The 17,717-nt window shown below is 37.1% G+C and overlaps 1 protein-coding gene across 1 annotated transcript; it reads left to right on the top strand.

Annotated features, from left to right (window-relative positions):
• Nucleotides 1–61: 61 nt before the first annotated feature.
• Nucleotides 62–14,756, top strand: PTAC17 (plastid transcriptionally active 17). Its single transcript, XM_077381880.1, has 11 exons — nucleotides 62–556; nucleotides 2,087–2,152; nucleotides 3,479–3,659; nucleotides 4,912–5,108; nucleotides 8,454–8,504; nucleotides 8,612–8,703; nucleotides 11,995–12,098; nucleotides 13,522–13,613; nucleotides 13,762–13,866; nucleotides 14,200–14,377; nucleotides 14,482–14,756. The coding sequence occupies exons 1-10, from the start codon at nucleotides 224–226 to the stop codon at nucleotides 14,374–14,376; spliced, it is 1,398 nt and encodes a 465-aa protein (XP_077237995.1). The 5' UTR covers nucleotides 62–223; the 3' UTR covers nucleotide 14,377; nucleotides 14,482–14,756.
• Nucleotides 14,757–17,717: the final 2,961 nt, after the last annotated feature.

Below are 17,717 nucleotides of genomic sequence, written 5' to 3'. Positions count from 1 at the left end.
CTATTCACTAACTGGGTGTTCCATCTATAAGACGCACTGACGTCGTCATGTTACCACTTTAAGACGAGTCCTTCAAAACCACCCGAAACTTCTAGAAGCCGTGGCGATAAGATCTTCGCTCCAGAACCAGAAACCTCTTCTCGAACTCATCACAATATATTTATATACCTCCTACTCCACTCTCTTCATTTTTCCCTCTTGCCCTAGACTAACTGTTTTAGCCATGCCTGTAATATCCACGGATTTGGCAACTACCTTCTCTGGATTCTTAAATCGACCAGCTAACACGATTAGGGTTCAGACCTCATTCTTACCTTTCCCATCGACACCCAAAAATGTCTCCTTTCACACCTACAGAAAATCTTCTTCTGTTTCCTTAAAATCTATATCTTCAGGGTTTCGGAATTTGGATAGATTCATGAAATTAAAGACACGAGTTCGTAGTTTTGCAGCCTCGGCCGCGACTCAGAGCGAGAGTTCGGATGTTTTGACTAAGATTCCTCCTGATACTCGCATTCCCGCTACAATTATCACTGGATTTCTTGGTTCCGGAAAGGTAATTCCTTCATTTTTTTAATCCTCATGTTTTCCTACTTTGTTATGCATTGCATTTTAAGCTTGGATTGTGGGCATACTGGAAACATACTCTGGAACAATTTGAATGAAATTGTAGATGTGATGATATAATAACTCAGAATACTATTGAAAGGATGCATCCCTAATGATAACTTATTGTGTGTATGTGTCTGTGTGTGATAGAACAAAGTTCTATTAAAACAGAAAATAAAGAAGAAGAAGATGAAGAAGAAAATAGAGTAGAGAAAGATGAAGAAAATTGAGAGTTAATTCGACGAAACTCGGCTTCCAACGTGCAGAGCACTAAACTTGATTTATTCCTTGCCCAAAATCCGTACAGCATTACATCTTATAGAAAATACGGAGACCAAAATAGGAAATATTGATCATCAGAATAGAAAAAAGAGAAAATAACAACCTGTCCAATATGGAAATCTTCGAAAAAAAAAGAAAACTGGGTTGGGGTGGGGGTTATCATCAGAGGACAATCCCATTTAAGATAAAAGACTTTACGGAAGGTGAGCTACTAATTGGGCAAAGAGGGAATATATGAGACATAAGATGCCATTGAGGCAACTCCCATAAAAAGCACCTTGGTTAAGGAGGTAGTTGAATTTAAAGTTCATCACATGGAAGGTTTTATGTTTTTGGTAGAAAATCACTCAAAAAGACAAAATAGATAAAGGGAGAATCGTTCAAAGAAAAAAGATAGATAAAGGGAGGGAGTTCATCAATTAGGCTTTGGTGTTGATCTTTCTATAAGCTACAAGCAAAGTAAAAAGAACGACTAATAGGATTCGATATGGCTTTCAAGTCTACACTATATGCTTGAGATAGGATGTTTAGGTTAGGAACATATACTAGTAAGATAGATAATCAATGCTATCACTGCATTTCTATTCAAGATGGAAAAAATATTGCCAAGTTGCTAGCTATTGCACCGTAATCCAACCAAAGGCAAAACTCATCCCAATTCTCAAATGCATAGACTTGATGAAATCTGAATTGGCCTCCCTAACTACTAGCTTGTTCATTTTCCACTAACTTGACAAAGAACTCTGTTGGAAGTAGTGTAATTCTCTCCAAAACAATTATCCATAGCTCTTTATGTTTGGTGAAAATTCTCTGCTGCAGCTTAACAAGAAAAGGTCTATGAGACAACATAGCTCTCCTAATCTCACTTTGCATCCATCCTTCCTTATCCAATAAATGTACCATGTTCTTCTCTTCCTCTCCATTCTATGAAAAGCCCCTTTCAAGTAAGAATGGGAATGGGGCTGCTTGAGTGCACAAGGAGCATGGGTAATGTGCGTTACACACTATATTCTAAGCTATGTTGACCCATTCATTAATTTCACACTGATTAAGTGAAACGAGTTCATGATCGATATGCAGTCACATTGTTTAGTCATTAGTAGTAATGTGAAATCTTGTTGTGAAAACATTTCATGGGTAAAGGCAATACCAAAGACATTCTTGCTTACAATTTTTATGGTTGTTGTTTTCACAGACAACTTTATTGAACTACATTTTGACTGCTGATCATGGAAAGCGCATAGCAGTGATTGAGAATGAGGTATTTTTTTTTACGTTTAATGGTTTATTCAATCTTACTAAGTTCTTTGCACTCTTAAAATATTTCGTGTTAACATGTTTATTGAACCTTGTTGATTAACTTCCTTTGCACCCATGAACTCCATTTACTGAACTGTTTTACCCTTAATTATTGCGATAATAATTGAAAGAAACAGTTCATGTTTGCAATCTTGAGTTCTATTCTAGCATACTATTTGATCATATCTCATGCAAGTTTTAAATTGCGGTTTTGGTTTCGGTCGGCATGGAAATGGAAACATATGCAAATGATGAAAATTTAAGGTGAAACTTCAGGAAGTGATAGAATGAGCACAAGTACGTACCAAAAAATCATTGCATGAGTAAAAACACCACCCATAATGGTTTAACAACATAAAAAACTTGGTGACATTCGATGTTGCCATGTCTGGAATTTGGTACATACCACATTTCACATGTAATTCATATAAATATTTATATCTAATACATACACCGAATTTCACATTCAAATCATATAAATATAATTATGTAGCAGGATTTGCTAGCGTCCATCGCAAAAGGCATTTCGCGTATGGGCTGTTGCATGTGAGAGCAGCCACACCGGCTCATTTTTTCAAAAAATTGTCTTCATTCATGATGTGGCTGCTCTCACATGCAACAGCCCATCCGTGAAATGCCTTCCGTGATGGACGCTAGCAAATCCCTTATGTAACACATAGTTGTATTGTATGCTAATAATACACTGTGTGTCTCCTTATGTAACACATATTGGTATCGTATGCTTATAAATTAGTGATCTAGGCATATATCACATATTCTTTACATACATCATGTCCACACATTGCGCCTCTTTTTCTTGTTAAAAATAATTTTCTTGTTAAAAATAATGATCAAATGCATGTCATAATTCATAATTCATTTGATACCATCCCTTGGGTTTTGATAGGATTAAGGAAATTTTATCGGCAAATAAAGGAACCAACATGAAAAAATTATTTTTGTTGGATCACCGTAGGAGTTTCTATGGTGAGCGATTGTTGTACTGATATGATGAGAAAAGCCATTCATCAACTTCATTGTAGCATATCATTAGTCCCTTGCTTCTTGAGTGCATTATGTGTTTGAAGGGACTAAGCAGTTCTGATTTTATGAATGGTTCTTTAAAAGGTGATTACAGAATTGGTCTTGGGAATTTTGTCCAAATTATTTCATACCTGAGATTGCACAGGGTTCCGATGTTGTGTGTGGTCCATGCATTGTGCATTTTAACCATTGACACTGTCGCTCACTTACGGTGCCGTTTTACTTTCTGTTCTTCAATTTGTAGTTTGGTGAAGTTGATATCGATGGTTCATTGGTGGCTGCGCAAACTACTGGAGCTGAGGAAATACTTATGCTCAATAATGGTTGTCTGTGCTGCACTGTGAGGGGTGATCTCGTTCGTATGATTTCAGAGTTGGTTGATAAAAAGAAAGGGAAATTCGATCATATTGTAATAGAGACTACAGGTAGATATACATTTCTGTTAATTTTTTTAGTTCTTATAAGGTATGTGACAATGTCACTTCATTGACAAGAACATGCATCAGTGTAGGATATGCATCATATTGGACACATGTTGGCATGGAACCCTAGAAAGTCGTGGATTTATGTCTCTTATGTTTTTTGTTTCTTGTATGTTCTATTAATTTTTTCTCCTGGTTGATATTATATTACATATTTTTACCTACCAAATGTAACAGGTTTTCTAAAAGGGAGATAATATCCACATTCCCTTTGATTTGATAATGGCACTCTATATTTTAGCCCTTTACTCGGATGAAACATTATGTTACAATTCCCGGAATGCAATCATCAGCCCTTCAGAAAACTATAAAATAGACAAGAGTGCCACTATCAACACAAGGGAGTGATGATTTCTTCTCCCTTTTAGGAGTACTGTATGAGAGAATATAGCAGTTTTGGCACCCTGCAAATTTTGCGGGTTGTACCACCATGTCATGGAAACAGCATTAGTTACATATTTTTATGTGTATGGATGTGTCAGGATACTGGCTTTGTTGTGGTTATCGTGTCTGATACCTCTGAACTCTGTCCAAATTATACAGCATCATATTTATACGAATGGTATATGATGCAAGTGGTGTTGTTAATGATTTTTTTTGAAATGAGTGGTGTTGTTAATGATGATGTTTTAAGATATGATCTTTTTATTGTCTACACCCAAGGATATGCCTTTACTAATACACCTTGAAGCGCTCTCTTCCATGCAATTAAAGGACTGTTGTAATATGTTTTGAGAGCAGGAGCTCCTTTCTAGATTCAAGGTTTTGGCTGTGGCTTTGCTTGTGTGGATTACAATAGATGATAAAAATCCTCGATTAGGGGCTGCTAAGAGAATCTGGACTGAGTAGTTTAAAGATCATACGACAAAGTGTATTTCCTCTCTCTCTCTCTCTCTCTCTCTCTCTCTCTCTCTCTCCCAATTATCGAAAAACATGGTCTTTGGGATTTTTGATACCTGTGTGGTGCTTCTCCCCCAGCTATTTTCCTTTTGTATGCAATGCTTAATAGTCATGTAAACCATCTATTATTACTTAATCATTCACATGTTATATGGACTTCCTAGCAGACTTCCATTTTTCTTTTCTTTTCTTTTCCTTTTTTTTTTAATGGTAGACTTCCATTTTTCTTAGGTGCATGCTTCTGAAAATTTTCAAAATCATTCCTTCTCCTAAGATTTTGTTTTCTGCTCCACAGGCTTAGCAAATCCAGCACCGATAATCGAAACATTCTATGCAGAGGATAAGGTTTTCAATGATGTCAAACTAGACGGTGTTGTTACTTTGGTTGATGCAAAGCATGCAGGTTTTCACTTGGATGAGGTTAAACCCAAAGGAGTTGTCAATGAAGCAGTTGAGCAAATTGCATATGCAGACCGCATTATAGTGAACAAGGTACATTTTTTCCATTGAACTTTGATTGCACTTTGAAATGGGTTTGCAATGAGATGGTGATGCTTGATGGTCTATGAAAGGGTGGATATATGGTTCTGATGGCAATCAATTACAAGACCACTGCGAGAAGGAATAATACTTCGCTCTAATAGGACATCTAGCTCTGATACCAAATCTGACTTAGTACCACTTCAAGAAGAAATAATATTTCGCTCTAGTTAGGGGTGCAACTCGGGTCGGGCTGGCCTGGGCCAACCCGACCTGACCCGAGTTCAACCGGACCCGAGTTTTTAAGCTTACAAAAAAATATTTCATAAAAAAATGTGGGGTTTCACTCAGGTCGGGTTGCCCAAACCCTCAACCTGAACCCAACCTGGGTTGGGAAAACTCAACCCGACCCCGACCCGACTTTTTTTTTTTTTTTTTTTTCGGGTTGTACCCGACCCGAGTTGCACCCCTAGCTCTAGTACCAATTTCACATAGGTCGATCTATGTAAGAACGTATCTTTCAAAGATTTGGCTTCAGTTTTAGTCGACTAGGATGAGGAATAAGGTCTGGGCAAAGGAAATAGGCTATGTAGGCTGTAGTGATCTGAATTTACTGGCAAGAGCGGACTGTTGCAGTAGGACTGTTGCAGTATGGAATAGCCGTGAAAGGATGGGTACAAATTAGGTTTTTAGATCCTAAAACATGTGATTAGTTTCAAAAAAACATTTTTATTAGGTTCAAAGTAGTTTTGGAGGGATGCAGACATATGTCGGGAAGGTATAGAAGTTTGTTGGGAAGATGTTGACGTATGCCGGGAAGGTGCAGACATGGCTTTGATCAAATTAAAGGACGGAGGGTTCAAGGTTTTAAATTTCGGCTTCGATCATCAGCGAAACGGAAACATTTCGGTTTAGGTACGAATTTTCGATCAAAATCTTGTAAATTCACAGAAACATTTCGGTACGAAATCACAGTCGAAATTCAGGTAGGATTCTTCACCACCGGTTTTCTTTTTTTTGTCACTGTTTTTAGAAATATCGTATAGGAATCTCAGTTCATCTCTTTTTTGCGAGTGGAGTTGATTTTTGTCAAAGTTTTTGTTGAAATATTGACATTTCGACAGAAACTTTACCTTTTTATCTGAAAAGTTGCATGTTTCACATATTTCAACCGAAACATTAATGGAATCCTGAAATTTTGGACGGAATATGGTATTTTCCAAATCAAAGTGGATTTCGTTTCGATAGCTGTCGGAAACAAAATATTTCAGCCGGAAAGAAATATCGGCTGAAATTTAAAACCATGGCAGCGTTTAGGCTGAGATGAGAAGGGTAAAACAAGAAGAAAAATTAGGGTTTTGAGGCTTTGGGCAAGGGGAAAGAATATTTATGGTTCCCAGGGCAGATTGTTTTTGTAGAGGAAAGCAAGAAGAAGATTATGTTAGAATCACACTAGTAATACCCTGGCATCACACCCATGTTCCAGGCTTCACACCTTGAGAATGATGGCTTCACAACCACAATTTTTTAAAGCAACAAAGAATAGTCTTTTTCAGTCATTCATTCTATCATAGAATAGCATCCATTAAAAAGTTCCCTTAGGCTTACAATATATAAGAACATGAATAGGACATTTGCCGTTAAGAATATGAGAAGGCATCCAATGCAATCGGAATGGCTTCATCCCAACCGGTCTTAAGAACATTCATTCCAATCATAAGAGATTTGGTGACTTAAAGAAGGTGACAATTTTTCCATTTAGCTACTCCATCACCGTCAGAGGACAGAATTTTGATATTGGTCCCAAATTTGTTCAGTACCATCTCATGAAAAATCTTTTGGATACCATACACCTGATTTGTAGTCATCATAAGATCCAGGTAACTCTGGATAAGTCTTCTATGAAGTAAACAAAGTATGTTTATCTGAACAGAAGAGTTTAAGAGAAAGATCCCATACATCTGAGTGAAAGTATGAAAATAAACTGAACTTTTACTGGTGCTTGGAGGAAAGATGTTACTACATTGTTTTGACAACTGACACGTCTCACATTGTTTGATGCAATAATGTTTAGAAATATATGACCGAGACCCAACTAAAGACAATTGACCAAGTCTGGAATGCCAAAGTATCACTCAATCATTATCCGCTACACACCCTAAATAGAGGGCAATTGGAGCCGAAGGTCCAACCCTATCTAGAAGATATAAACTACCTGTCTCACGACCACCACCCAATATCCTCAATTTCAGCTCTTAAAAGATGCAAAATGATGGGATAAGTGTTACCCTACATTTCAGTTCTTTGGTAAGGTTGCTCACAGATAGAAGATCAGATAAAAGAGATGGAACGTGAATGAAGGACAAAGACACAGGAGACAGCTTATGGGTTCCCTTCCCCAAAATATAAGTAAATGACCCATCAGTTGTTTAGGCATCATCTTTATCGCGACACAATATTAGGAAGTAAAACCATCTTCGTACTTGTCATGTGATCTGAGGCTCCTAGACCAATTATCGTGGATGTAGGAGACGACAAAGAACATGATCAGAGAAAGCATGAAACTAGCTGGTTCATCGTAGATATGCAGCTCGAAAGAGGCTTCCATAGTTCTAAGACGTTTCGTAATTCATCAAATGACCAAATCTCTGAAATTCATTGACAAGTGCCTTTTGTCAGCTGTGGGTAGGCCTCAAGATTACCAGCTTCAGCAGAACTCTCGTCCGAAGAAGTAATTGTATGTTCAATTCATTGGTTTAGGAAGTTGGTGAGTTTTGTTAAGATTTATGTCTAAGATAGGATGGAGTCTAATTGGGATGTCCTTTCCCCTGTGAAAGGTGTATGGGCAAATTTTAATGGTAAGGGAGATTCATTTTAAGATTAACTTTAAATCATTGGGATACCTTCATATTTTTTACTGCAAAATGTGACCAAAATATCCCGCTGGAATAATTTATTATTGTATTTATATTTTTATTTTTTTCAAGTTTTTTACCAATATAAACCTAAAAATTAAAAAAAAAAAAAATCCTTAGATACACCCGCCCGAGAAATTCCCAAGGCAAATATTTGTGACCATGACCCCATCCCCATCCTACCAGCATGTCCGCATGCACGTACCAAAAATGGAAAAAAAATTACTACCTGGTTAGAGCTTCCAGCGTGCCATGTGCTATCCTCATTAACACCCACTTATCTGCCATACTCTTCTCATTCAGGACAACTTTCTCTTTATTGCTCTTATGCTTTGTTTGATAAAAGTGTGATGGTTTATATATTTAGGCATACACTAAAGCTTTTTGTAGAGATGTTAATTGGTTGCTTTAAAGTGTTACTAATGAGCTGTGCTGTCCCCAGACGGACCTTGTTGGTGAGACAGAAATTTCCTCATTGATCCAGCGGATAAAGGTTAGAAATTCAGCTTGCATTTTCTTAAATATGCTAATTAGGCTCTATTGTCACTAAATATGTCAATTTATTTTCCTGGTTGTTTCTGTTTACATATCTGAATACAGAACATCAATCACATGGCTCATCTAAAGAAGACTGCATTTGGTAAAGTTAATTTGGATTATGTTCTTGGGATTGGTGGCTTTGACCTGGAGAGGTACTATTTCTTTACCTTTTGTCTTTGCAGTGATCCAACGGCTACATATTTCCAGAAAAGAAAGGATTTATAAAATTTGTGGTTGAAAATAATTTTGTACAACTTCTGTTACTGACTAATTATCCTATAATTGTTTCTACCTTTTATTTCTTCGATCCTAGAATAGTAAGTGCTTTTCAATAAGTTGAGCAAAGTTGATATCAATTTCAGAAAAGATACCAATCATAGAAGTTAATTGCATTTGAACTATTCATGTGGCAAATGAAAAGACACTGGAACATATTTTATGTGCCTCCTGACCCAAATGCTGGGATGTATGTATCACAAGTTAGTTTCTTTTTTTTTTCTTTTTTTGAATAATAATCACAAGTTAGTTTCTTTTTCTTTCTTTTTTGAAAAGGAAAGGAAAACTATAGCAAACTTTTACGATGGTATTATTAACAATTTTAAATGTTAATGGAGCCCATATAAAGTTTTACATGATGCCCGAGCATGGTGCTAGGCTGCTAGCTATACAACTGGTATTGTTTACTAAGCAAATGCCTAAATATATTTGTAAGTTCAGGTGGACAACAGTCTGATTCTAAGTGAGCATATATATATATATATATATATATATATATATATATATAGAGAGAGAGAGAGAGAGAGAGAGAGAGAGAGAGAGAGAGAGAGAGAGAAGGGTTCCTGCGCTTGAGCGCAAATAGCTTATCTACGTTGGAGTGCAGGAAACAAGGGTGGGGCCACATTGTTGGGGTGATCCTAAGCATTCATTTGAAAGGCCCCATCATGGATGGGGGCCTACCAAAAATCAGCTCCATTAGATCACCATAGGGTGTCCATTTGTGGGGCAAAAAATGGACAGATACTGTTTGTCCACTATCTGCCCATTTTTTGGGCCCACAAATGGACACCCTAAGGTGATCCAATGGAGCTGATTTTTGGTGGACACCCTATCCATGAAAGGGCCCATCAAATGAATGCTTTGGATCCCACCAAAAAATGTGGCCCCCCTGTTACACATTTAATTCTCTCTCTCTCTCTCTCTCTCTCTCTCTCTCTCTCTGAATATACATAGGGATTTGCTAGGGACCACCGCAGAAGGCATTTCACAGATGGTCTGTCGCATCAGACCAGCCACCTCGTGAATGATATCAAAATCTGCTGAAAAGTGAGCCTCTGTGGCTGGTCTGACATGCGACAAACCATCTGTGAAATGCCTTCTGCGATGGTCCCTAGCAAATCCCTATATATATTATAAGAGAGAGAGAGAGAGAGAGAGAGAGAGAGAGAGAGAGAGAGAGAGAGAGAGAGAGAGAGAGAGAGAGAGAATTAAATGTGAATCTGCCATCTGGAAATGCTGCCTCCATTGAGTCCCATTTCAATAATCTGGTTAATGTATGGTTGAATTGTAGTCTTGTGTAGAAAAACCCTGATGAGTGGAGAATTTGGGATAAAATTGCACACTATTTAGTAATAAGTCTTCATTCATATAATGATCATATCTCATTGCATCCTAACAGGAATGTGCAAAAATTACCTTAAACATAAGGGTAATCACAAGAATGTGCAGGAACCTAAAAATGACAGAAATACCCTTACATACACTTAACAGGAATCCCCCTCAAGCTGTCACAACTCACAAAGTGGCTCTGCTTATACAAATGTAGTTGTTACGTGGAAATGGGATTGGTGGGTATAGTAACTGCAGCTTGTTTATCACAATGCATCTTCATTCAGCTTTTGCATTTGTTCTCGTTGTAGCTACTTTATATTTCTCACTTTCCATATTACAATCCCCAATAAGGGTGCACCTGTCACAATAGGAGATTAGGCAGTCCTTTTCTCAGTATATATATATATATATATATATATATATATAATGCCTTTAGGTGCCAAAGAATATGATTAACCGCTACCAAGTGAGAAGCTCTAGAATCATGCTTGAACCATGGTGATAAATATTGTTCTTAGCAATTTATTAGCTCAGGTACTTGCCAGGGAATCTCAAAATTTATTACTTCTATTAGGATAGGATCAGGAAATCATCTCAGAAAAAAACAATAAATAATATAAAAAAATAAAAATTGTAAAATGAAGTGTCAAAAAATAAATTTTATATGCATCTCTATATTGGAGATGATATCTATCTACTGTCCTAATTTTACAATAGCAAATTGTAGAGAATTGGCATTTACAGGCTGTAGCCTATTCTTGAGGAATGTTAACAGATTTTAGAGTCCTCTCCTTTCCTTTGAATTGTTAAATGTACAAAATATTTTTGAAATTGAATGATGCTAATAATGTAGAATACGCTGAAGCTAACTTCAGTTCTGTCTTTGACTGGGGATCTGAATTTTCTATTATGTTTCTACACATGGAAGGGAACATTTGTGTAAAACTCTTCCACCATAGCAATGGTGTTTAGTGTTTACCATTCAAAGAAAGAAAAATAAAAAATAAATGATGTTCTATTTATGATTATCCTATATTTTACCAGAGGAAGGATATGGAGATAAACTGGGCTTGTAGTCTTTCCTAAAAAACTAAAAGGTTGTCTTCAACTTTCTGCGCTTGTGATAGCTGATTCACATCAGGATTCCACACCGAGTGAGTTTCCCTAAGGAAGTTGAATAGGTTTCTTCAGCCATGAGATTGTATGAAAAAGGCAGTATTACCTGTCACCGTTGGCAAGTCAGATTACACCTTTTCTCATTCAAAATGCCCCCTCCTGAGCAGTAATTGGATAAAAATCATGTCTAAAGCTACTGACCTGTGCAAGGTCCATTTAGGAGCTTGATTGAATTGTTCATGAGCATTCGGAACTCGGAAGTATGTAGGGGCAGGTATCTAATTATATTGTAAAAAATAAGGAGCTTGTACAGCCTATGGTGATTTTTTGTGCAACCATGTTAACATGTCTCCTTGTGGGGGAAGATCTATTGATTCTTTTTTATCAAACCTAGGAACTTCTTCGTGCGAGTGCTGATTTTAGTACCCTTATGATTTTAGGGTAGCTGGAGTGCATAATTTACCTGTACGACACCACGGCCCTTTGGATGGATTATCACATATTTGACATTCCTTGGACCCTGAGGTCGTGCTGTATATATTAAAGTGGGGCTGGACACTAGGCATACAGACTCATTTTCTTTCTCCTTTTTCATACTTCAAATATAAAAAATGATTTCTGGTTTTATCGGGTTATGTTTTATTGCCTGATCTTTTACTTCTCTAATCTGCTTAACAAATTTCTTGGTTTATGTTAACTGTTCATTTGAACGTTGCCAGGATTGAGAGTGCTGTAAGTGCTGAAGGTTCCGAGGATGACCATCACGATCATGGTCATGACCACGATCATCATCATCATCATGAAAAGCACGACCATAAACATGGTCAGTTTTTACTCTTTTGATCTGCACATTCCCATAGCTGCTTACCCTCATTGTCAATGTAATAAGGACAGCATATTTTCTCAATTTTCAGCCCTGGCGATACATATCAATATGCCAGGACGTGGGTTCTGACACATAGCAATCCATTAAGTCATGGTCAATATGGATAAACTAGGGTTTCAACACTGAAAGGCAGCATATTGTTGCCAAAAAGCTTTTCCTTCTTGAACCTAACTGTTGTTGTCTTTCTGGTGTTGCTTCCTTCTCTACTAGAACTAAGGTGATATGCTGTCTACTGATGCTGTCATTTTTAGCATCAAGTAATAAAAAGGGATTATGTGCCATCCTGCCCTTCTTTTCCAAAGAAAAATAATTCGTGTAGAAGTTCACCAAGAGACCACTTCTCCAATGATCCCAACCATTTATTTATTGATCGCCTCTGCAGATTGGTCATTCCCCAAAATATTCTCCACTGGCTAATTCTGACCATTCATATTTAGGGTGTAAAATGGAAGGCTCGGAAAGTTTTTAAAAAAATGTTAGTTGCGGACATCTTTCTAAATCAGAGGGTTAGGGATTGTCCATGGAGGAGATTTCTGGTTTATGACCCATCTATTGTACACCCCAACAAATGACTGCTTTGTATCAACAAACTGTTCGTCCCCACTTGTACTTTTGCCATTCTTATTTTTCGTCGGAAAAATACACATGGACACTATATAATTCCTCTAATAAAATAGGCAAATCTTTTCACCTTCTTACCATTTTAAGAAAAGATGCTTTTAACATTCCGCATATAGTTTTCACCTTATACATTTCATGACATTTTTCTATATGCGAAGTATAAAGGAATCCTACAAGACAGTAGCAATAAGTCAGTCTTAGCTTATCACTTTAATTATGTATAATCTCCTTCCAGTCAATAAGAATATAAAAATATACCTGAAACTATCAGGGATCATGAAATTCCGATTGATTGTCTTTGAATAACTCTACAGTCATGTACTATATTTGTCAATTGTTTCAGCTTGATTCACGAGTCTCTCTTTATCTTATCTCACTCGATAACTATGAGATTTGTAATACCATTCAAAAAAAAAAAAACCCATGGGATCTGTAATGACACCATGCCAAATCAAGTAAAGGAAGTGACAATATAACTCATACACTTGATATTGATGGTGTGTAGATAAATTGTTAAAAAATTTGTATCAAATAATATGTATCATAGGTTCTCAGCCCTTTGGGTACTGGCTGATTAACAAGTGTGTTCTCATGGTTTTTGTCTGGTATAAATTTTCTTATCATTTTATTTTGCACTTTGGTGTATGTTCACTTTAGATCCATCTGTGAATCATACCACTGTTGCTTTACTCTTTCTCTATAAGAATACTAATTAGTGTTCTGCATGTGTGATGCGCAGAACATCATGATAACCATGCTCATGATCATACACATGATCCTGGAGTTTCTTCTGTCAGCATAGTTTGTGAAGGAAACCTAGATCTTGACAAGGTTGGCTTTTAAGTTCCTTGCCCTTTTGTTTTCAATTGTACCCCAGTTTCCTTCGCGATTCTTATCCAATTTTACTTGGGACATGTAACTCAATACCCTTAGAATCTAATTCTATCGGATTTCTCTTCTAATCCAAACTCTACTGCAGGCCAATATGTTTTTAGGTACATTATTGTTGGAACGCAGTGATGATATATATCGCATGAAAGGTCTCCTTTCTGTTGAGGGTATGAATGAGAGATTCGTTTTTCAGGTCTGTACCACCATACAAGTATCTTATTTCTATCCTGAAAGTAGCTTGTTTTCTGTTAACATAATTTGTCTTTCTTATCCATGTCCAAATTGGCTTTAAGCATTTTAACATCATCCCAAAACTTCAGTCTTTTGTATTGCATACATTTTAAACATTGTGATGCCATTGCCATCAGAAGAATAACCCCCTCATCGCTCTACTGCCACTAACCACCACATATTGCCATCTTAGTTCCTCTGTAGTTGTGTTGTCTATGCTATTATCCTCCTTTCTCCTATATGCTGGCTACTTTTTCCCTGTTTTAATCACCCGTTTGTTTGCTTGATGAAACAGGGAGTTCATGACATATTCCAGGGTTCTCCTGATAGATTGTGGGGACCAGATGAACAAAGAATCAACAAGATCGTATTTATCGGGAAGAACTTGGATGCAGAGGCCTTGAAGAAGGGCTTCAAAGCCTGTTTGGTTAATGATAATATCCGTGCAGACAAAGAGTCATATTCTTATTGAGGTAATAGATAACAAAACCACTATAGTAATAGGCTAATGGCTAACAGAATCACTCACTATTCTTCTATCTACTCCATTTCTAATACCAACTTTTTTGTTTTTCAGTTCGTGCTTTCGTCCTCTTGAATAGATTGACTGGAGCTGTGCTAGCCGGTGAGTTTGTAAAGTCATGCACCTTGGTTGAAACTTGAAAGTCCCAGTGGCATTTGGTGTTTGTCTGCCCTCACATGGTCTAGTACTGAGAATACACATTATTATAGGAAACAATGTGGAAATTTTAGTTATTTATATCCAATCCGTAAGAGAATAATATGGAAAGATCGTTTCGCTAGTCAATCTCATTTAGAAGATAACCCTTCTTTATTTTAAGCTTTCTCTCATAGGCTGTCGTTGTTCTTAGGAAGCTGTCAACTTGTTCGATAAAAAAAAGTCTAATTGACTTGGTTAAATTATAAAAAAAAAACTGTATGAAAGCATATAGAAATAAGATTTAAACAGTTTTATTAATTGGAGGTGGTTTGGATATTATGTAAAAGTCAAGCAGATTTAGTTAATGATTGTATTCAAGGGAGTATTCACCCAACTTGTTAAAGAAGAACACCGTCTCCTTTGATGAAAGCCCTTGAATACATAGGGAATGAAGCAAATTGAAATAAGTTTATTCTTCATTGAATAAATTTATTTTGTTTGCTTCTTGTGTATTCAAAGATTTTTTTTCCTTTTTTTTTATATCAAAGAGAGACAATGATCTCTCTTCATCCTAGGTGGTGAGAGGGTGATCTATTTTTTTGCATCCTTTCGCTGCGTCAGTACATCACTTTTAGACATTTCCATGCCCCCTGGTTGGTCATTTTGGGAGATCTTTAGAAGATCAGCATGTTGGTGTTGCCCAAACTCCCTTTGACCACTAGACATGTTCCAGAGATATCATTATTAGCTTCTTTTTTTCCCACGTGATGCATATGTGACGGCAATGTTCCCCGCTCTAATCTTCATCTTTCACCATTTTGGTGGGAATTTGGGTGGGAGATTAGGAGAAGATTCTTGTCTTAGTCTCTTCTCTCTTTCTCTCTCTTCCCTTTCTCTTTCTTCCACCTTCTATTTTGGTAATGACACCCCACATCTTTTGCTAATCTTCCCGCGCAACCAAACACTAACCACTCTTCTTCTAGTCTCCTCGCCATCTTTCATGCTTGTCTAATTCCCTTCTACTTATTTCTTTTCCTAATTTCCCAGCTAACTTCAAGCAACCAAATATAGCAATAGGGAAATGATATCAGCGCTCCAATGTTTTGATACTCACGCTCAAATTTCCAGTCTTTTTTTTTTTTTTTTTAAAAGTTTCCTGTCTTTCTATTTAAAGTTTTGTCAAAAGTTATTACAGTTACAAAAAAAGTTCTCACAAGCCCTTTAAAAACTAAAAGACAAGAAACTCGAGCGTTACTATCAAAGCATTGGAGCGCTGATATCATTTCTCATTTAGATATCTTAATCTTATGGCATCTGCTAGGCAATTTCGCTGAAAGTAACTTGGGCCTGTAGCTCAATGGTTGAGGCTTCGTTTCTCAACCTATAGTTTGCAAGTTCGATCCGAGCTTACCTACCAAAAAATTGGCATAAAGTGGTGGTGTGGCTCAGTTTTCCCCGGGAGAACAGCCATCTCAGATGAATTAAGTGAATACGACAGAATCTCCTAAAAAGTAAGCTCTGTGGCTGTTCCCTCTACTCGTAAGCCGCCGAATGGCTTGAAATTGCCTAGCAAATCGCTGGACTCTGTCAGATTGACTTTCAATCCCAAGGGTATATACACAAAGAAAGTGATAAATGAATTTCAGAATCTCTTTAAAATATGTTTTCATCAAACTGTTAGTTGTCTCCATGACTTTGTCTTCCCACCACATGGCATGACTTTTGTTCCCCACCATGGATTTGTAGGGACCATTGCAGAAGGCATTTCGCAGGCCGTCTGTTGCATGAGAGCAGCCACCGCATGATCCCTAGCAATTCCTCCCTTGTGATAAAGTCCTTTTTTAGTAAAATAAGTAAGAGTTTTTATATGATGGCCGACCGGATACCTAGCTCTTGATTTTTGATCCGGTCAAAACACTTAAAATAGGTGATTTGACGATATCAAAAATCAAGGTTTGCGGCCGAGTTGGAAACCAAACAAATCTGTTATTGACACCACATCAGTGACGTACACGGGTTCATTTGGTTTAGGAAACTACGCATGGGGCATTGTGATTGTTGGTTTCTCCCATCGGTCTTATCCTCAGTTACCATATCATTTCCATTTATAAATTATAAAACTGGGGACTTGCTAGCGTCCATTGCAGAAGGCATTTCGCAGATGGGCCGTTGCATGTGAGAGCGGCCACATCATAAAAGGAGACAAAATCTGCTGAAAAGTGAGCCGGTGTGGCTGCTCTCACATGCAACAGCTTATCTGCGAAATGCCTTTGGTTGCCAGGTTTTTTTTGTTCCTGGGAGTTTTGTGGGAGAGTAAGTTAAATTTTGGTCCCATCCCATGCTTGGTTGCCTTTTAGCACTAGGTTTATTTTAATCTCACTCTTGTAATGATTACTTGTGGGTGAATTTTTTAATCTCACTTTTGTAATGATTGCCTTTTCATCCCATCCCAAGATAACCCTATGAACAAAAATAAACTCAGGAACCAAAAATAAGCTTGAGAAGAATTTTTTTCTACCCAACAGTTCAAGCAACCAAACAAAGGTTTTTTTTTTCCACCATATCTCCCAGGGTATTTTTTTCTCCCACATAACCAAACATGGGATTTTTATTTTACCAGGATACTTCCAGGACTCTTTTTTTCCCACCTATCTCCCAAGGTATTTTTTTCTCCCACATAACTCCCGGGAACAAAAAAAACCTGGCAACCGTACAGAGCATTAAGGGTTTGATGCTTGCAAATCCGTTATAACTAAGTCATTTTTTATATGATTCTATAAATGCTCTTATCATGAGTAACTTACCTTGATTTTTCAATCTTTCAAATGTTTGATCAATAATTTTGGAAGATGATAATGGTAAAGTTGAGAATACCATGCCCACATTTTACAAAATGACCATAGTATCCTCCACAGAGCATTTGCATTTTACAATTAATTTTTTTTTGAAGATGTAGGATTTTTTTTGGTAACCATTCTGTTGATTCTATTTTTGAAACTCAAGAATCGCCCTCACTGAGAAAAATGGGCCAAAATGTACTTACAGAAGCTAAAAATCAACTCAAAAAATCTCTTTTTACCCGGACCATTTTTTAGGGAAACGATACCCCCGGGCGGATAAAATCTCCCCCTTTACCCGGACCATTTTCCTTA

Source organism: Tasmannia lanceolata, unplaced genomic scaffold, assembly GCF_043159265.1.
Source record: "Tasmannia lanceolata isolate RefF3 unplaced genomic scaffold, GAP_Taslan_0.1 ptg000006l, whole genome shotgun sequence".
Taxonomy (NCBI): Eukaryota; Viridiplantae; Streptophyta; class Magnoliopsida; order Canellales; family Winteraceae; genus Tasmannia; species Tasmannia lanceolata.
This window is presented reverse-complemented; position numbering and strand designations above follow the sequence as displayed.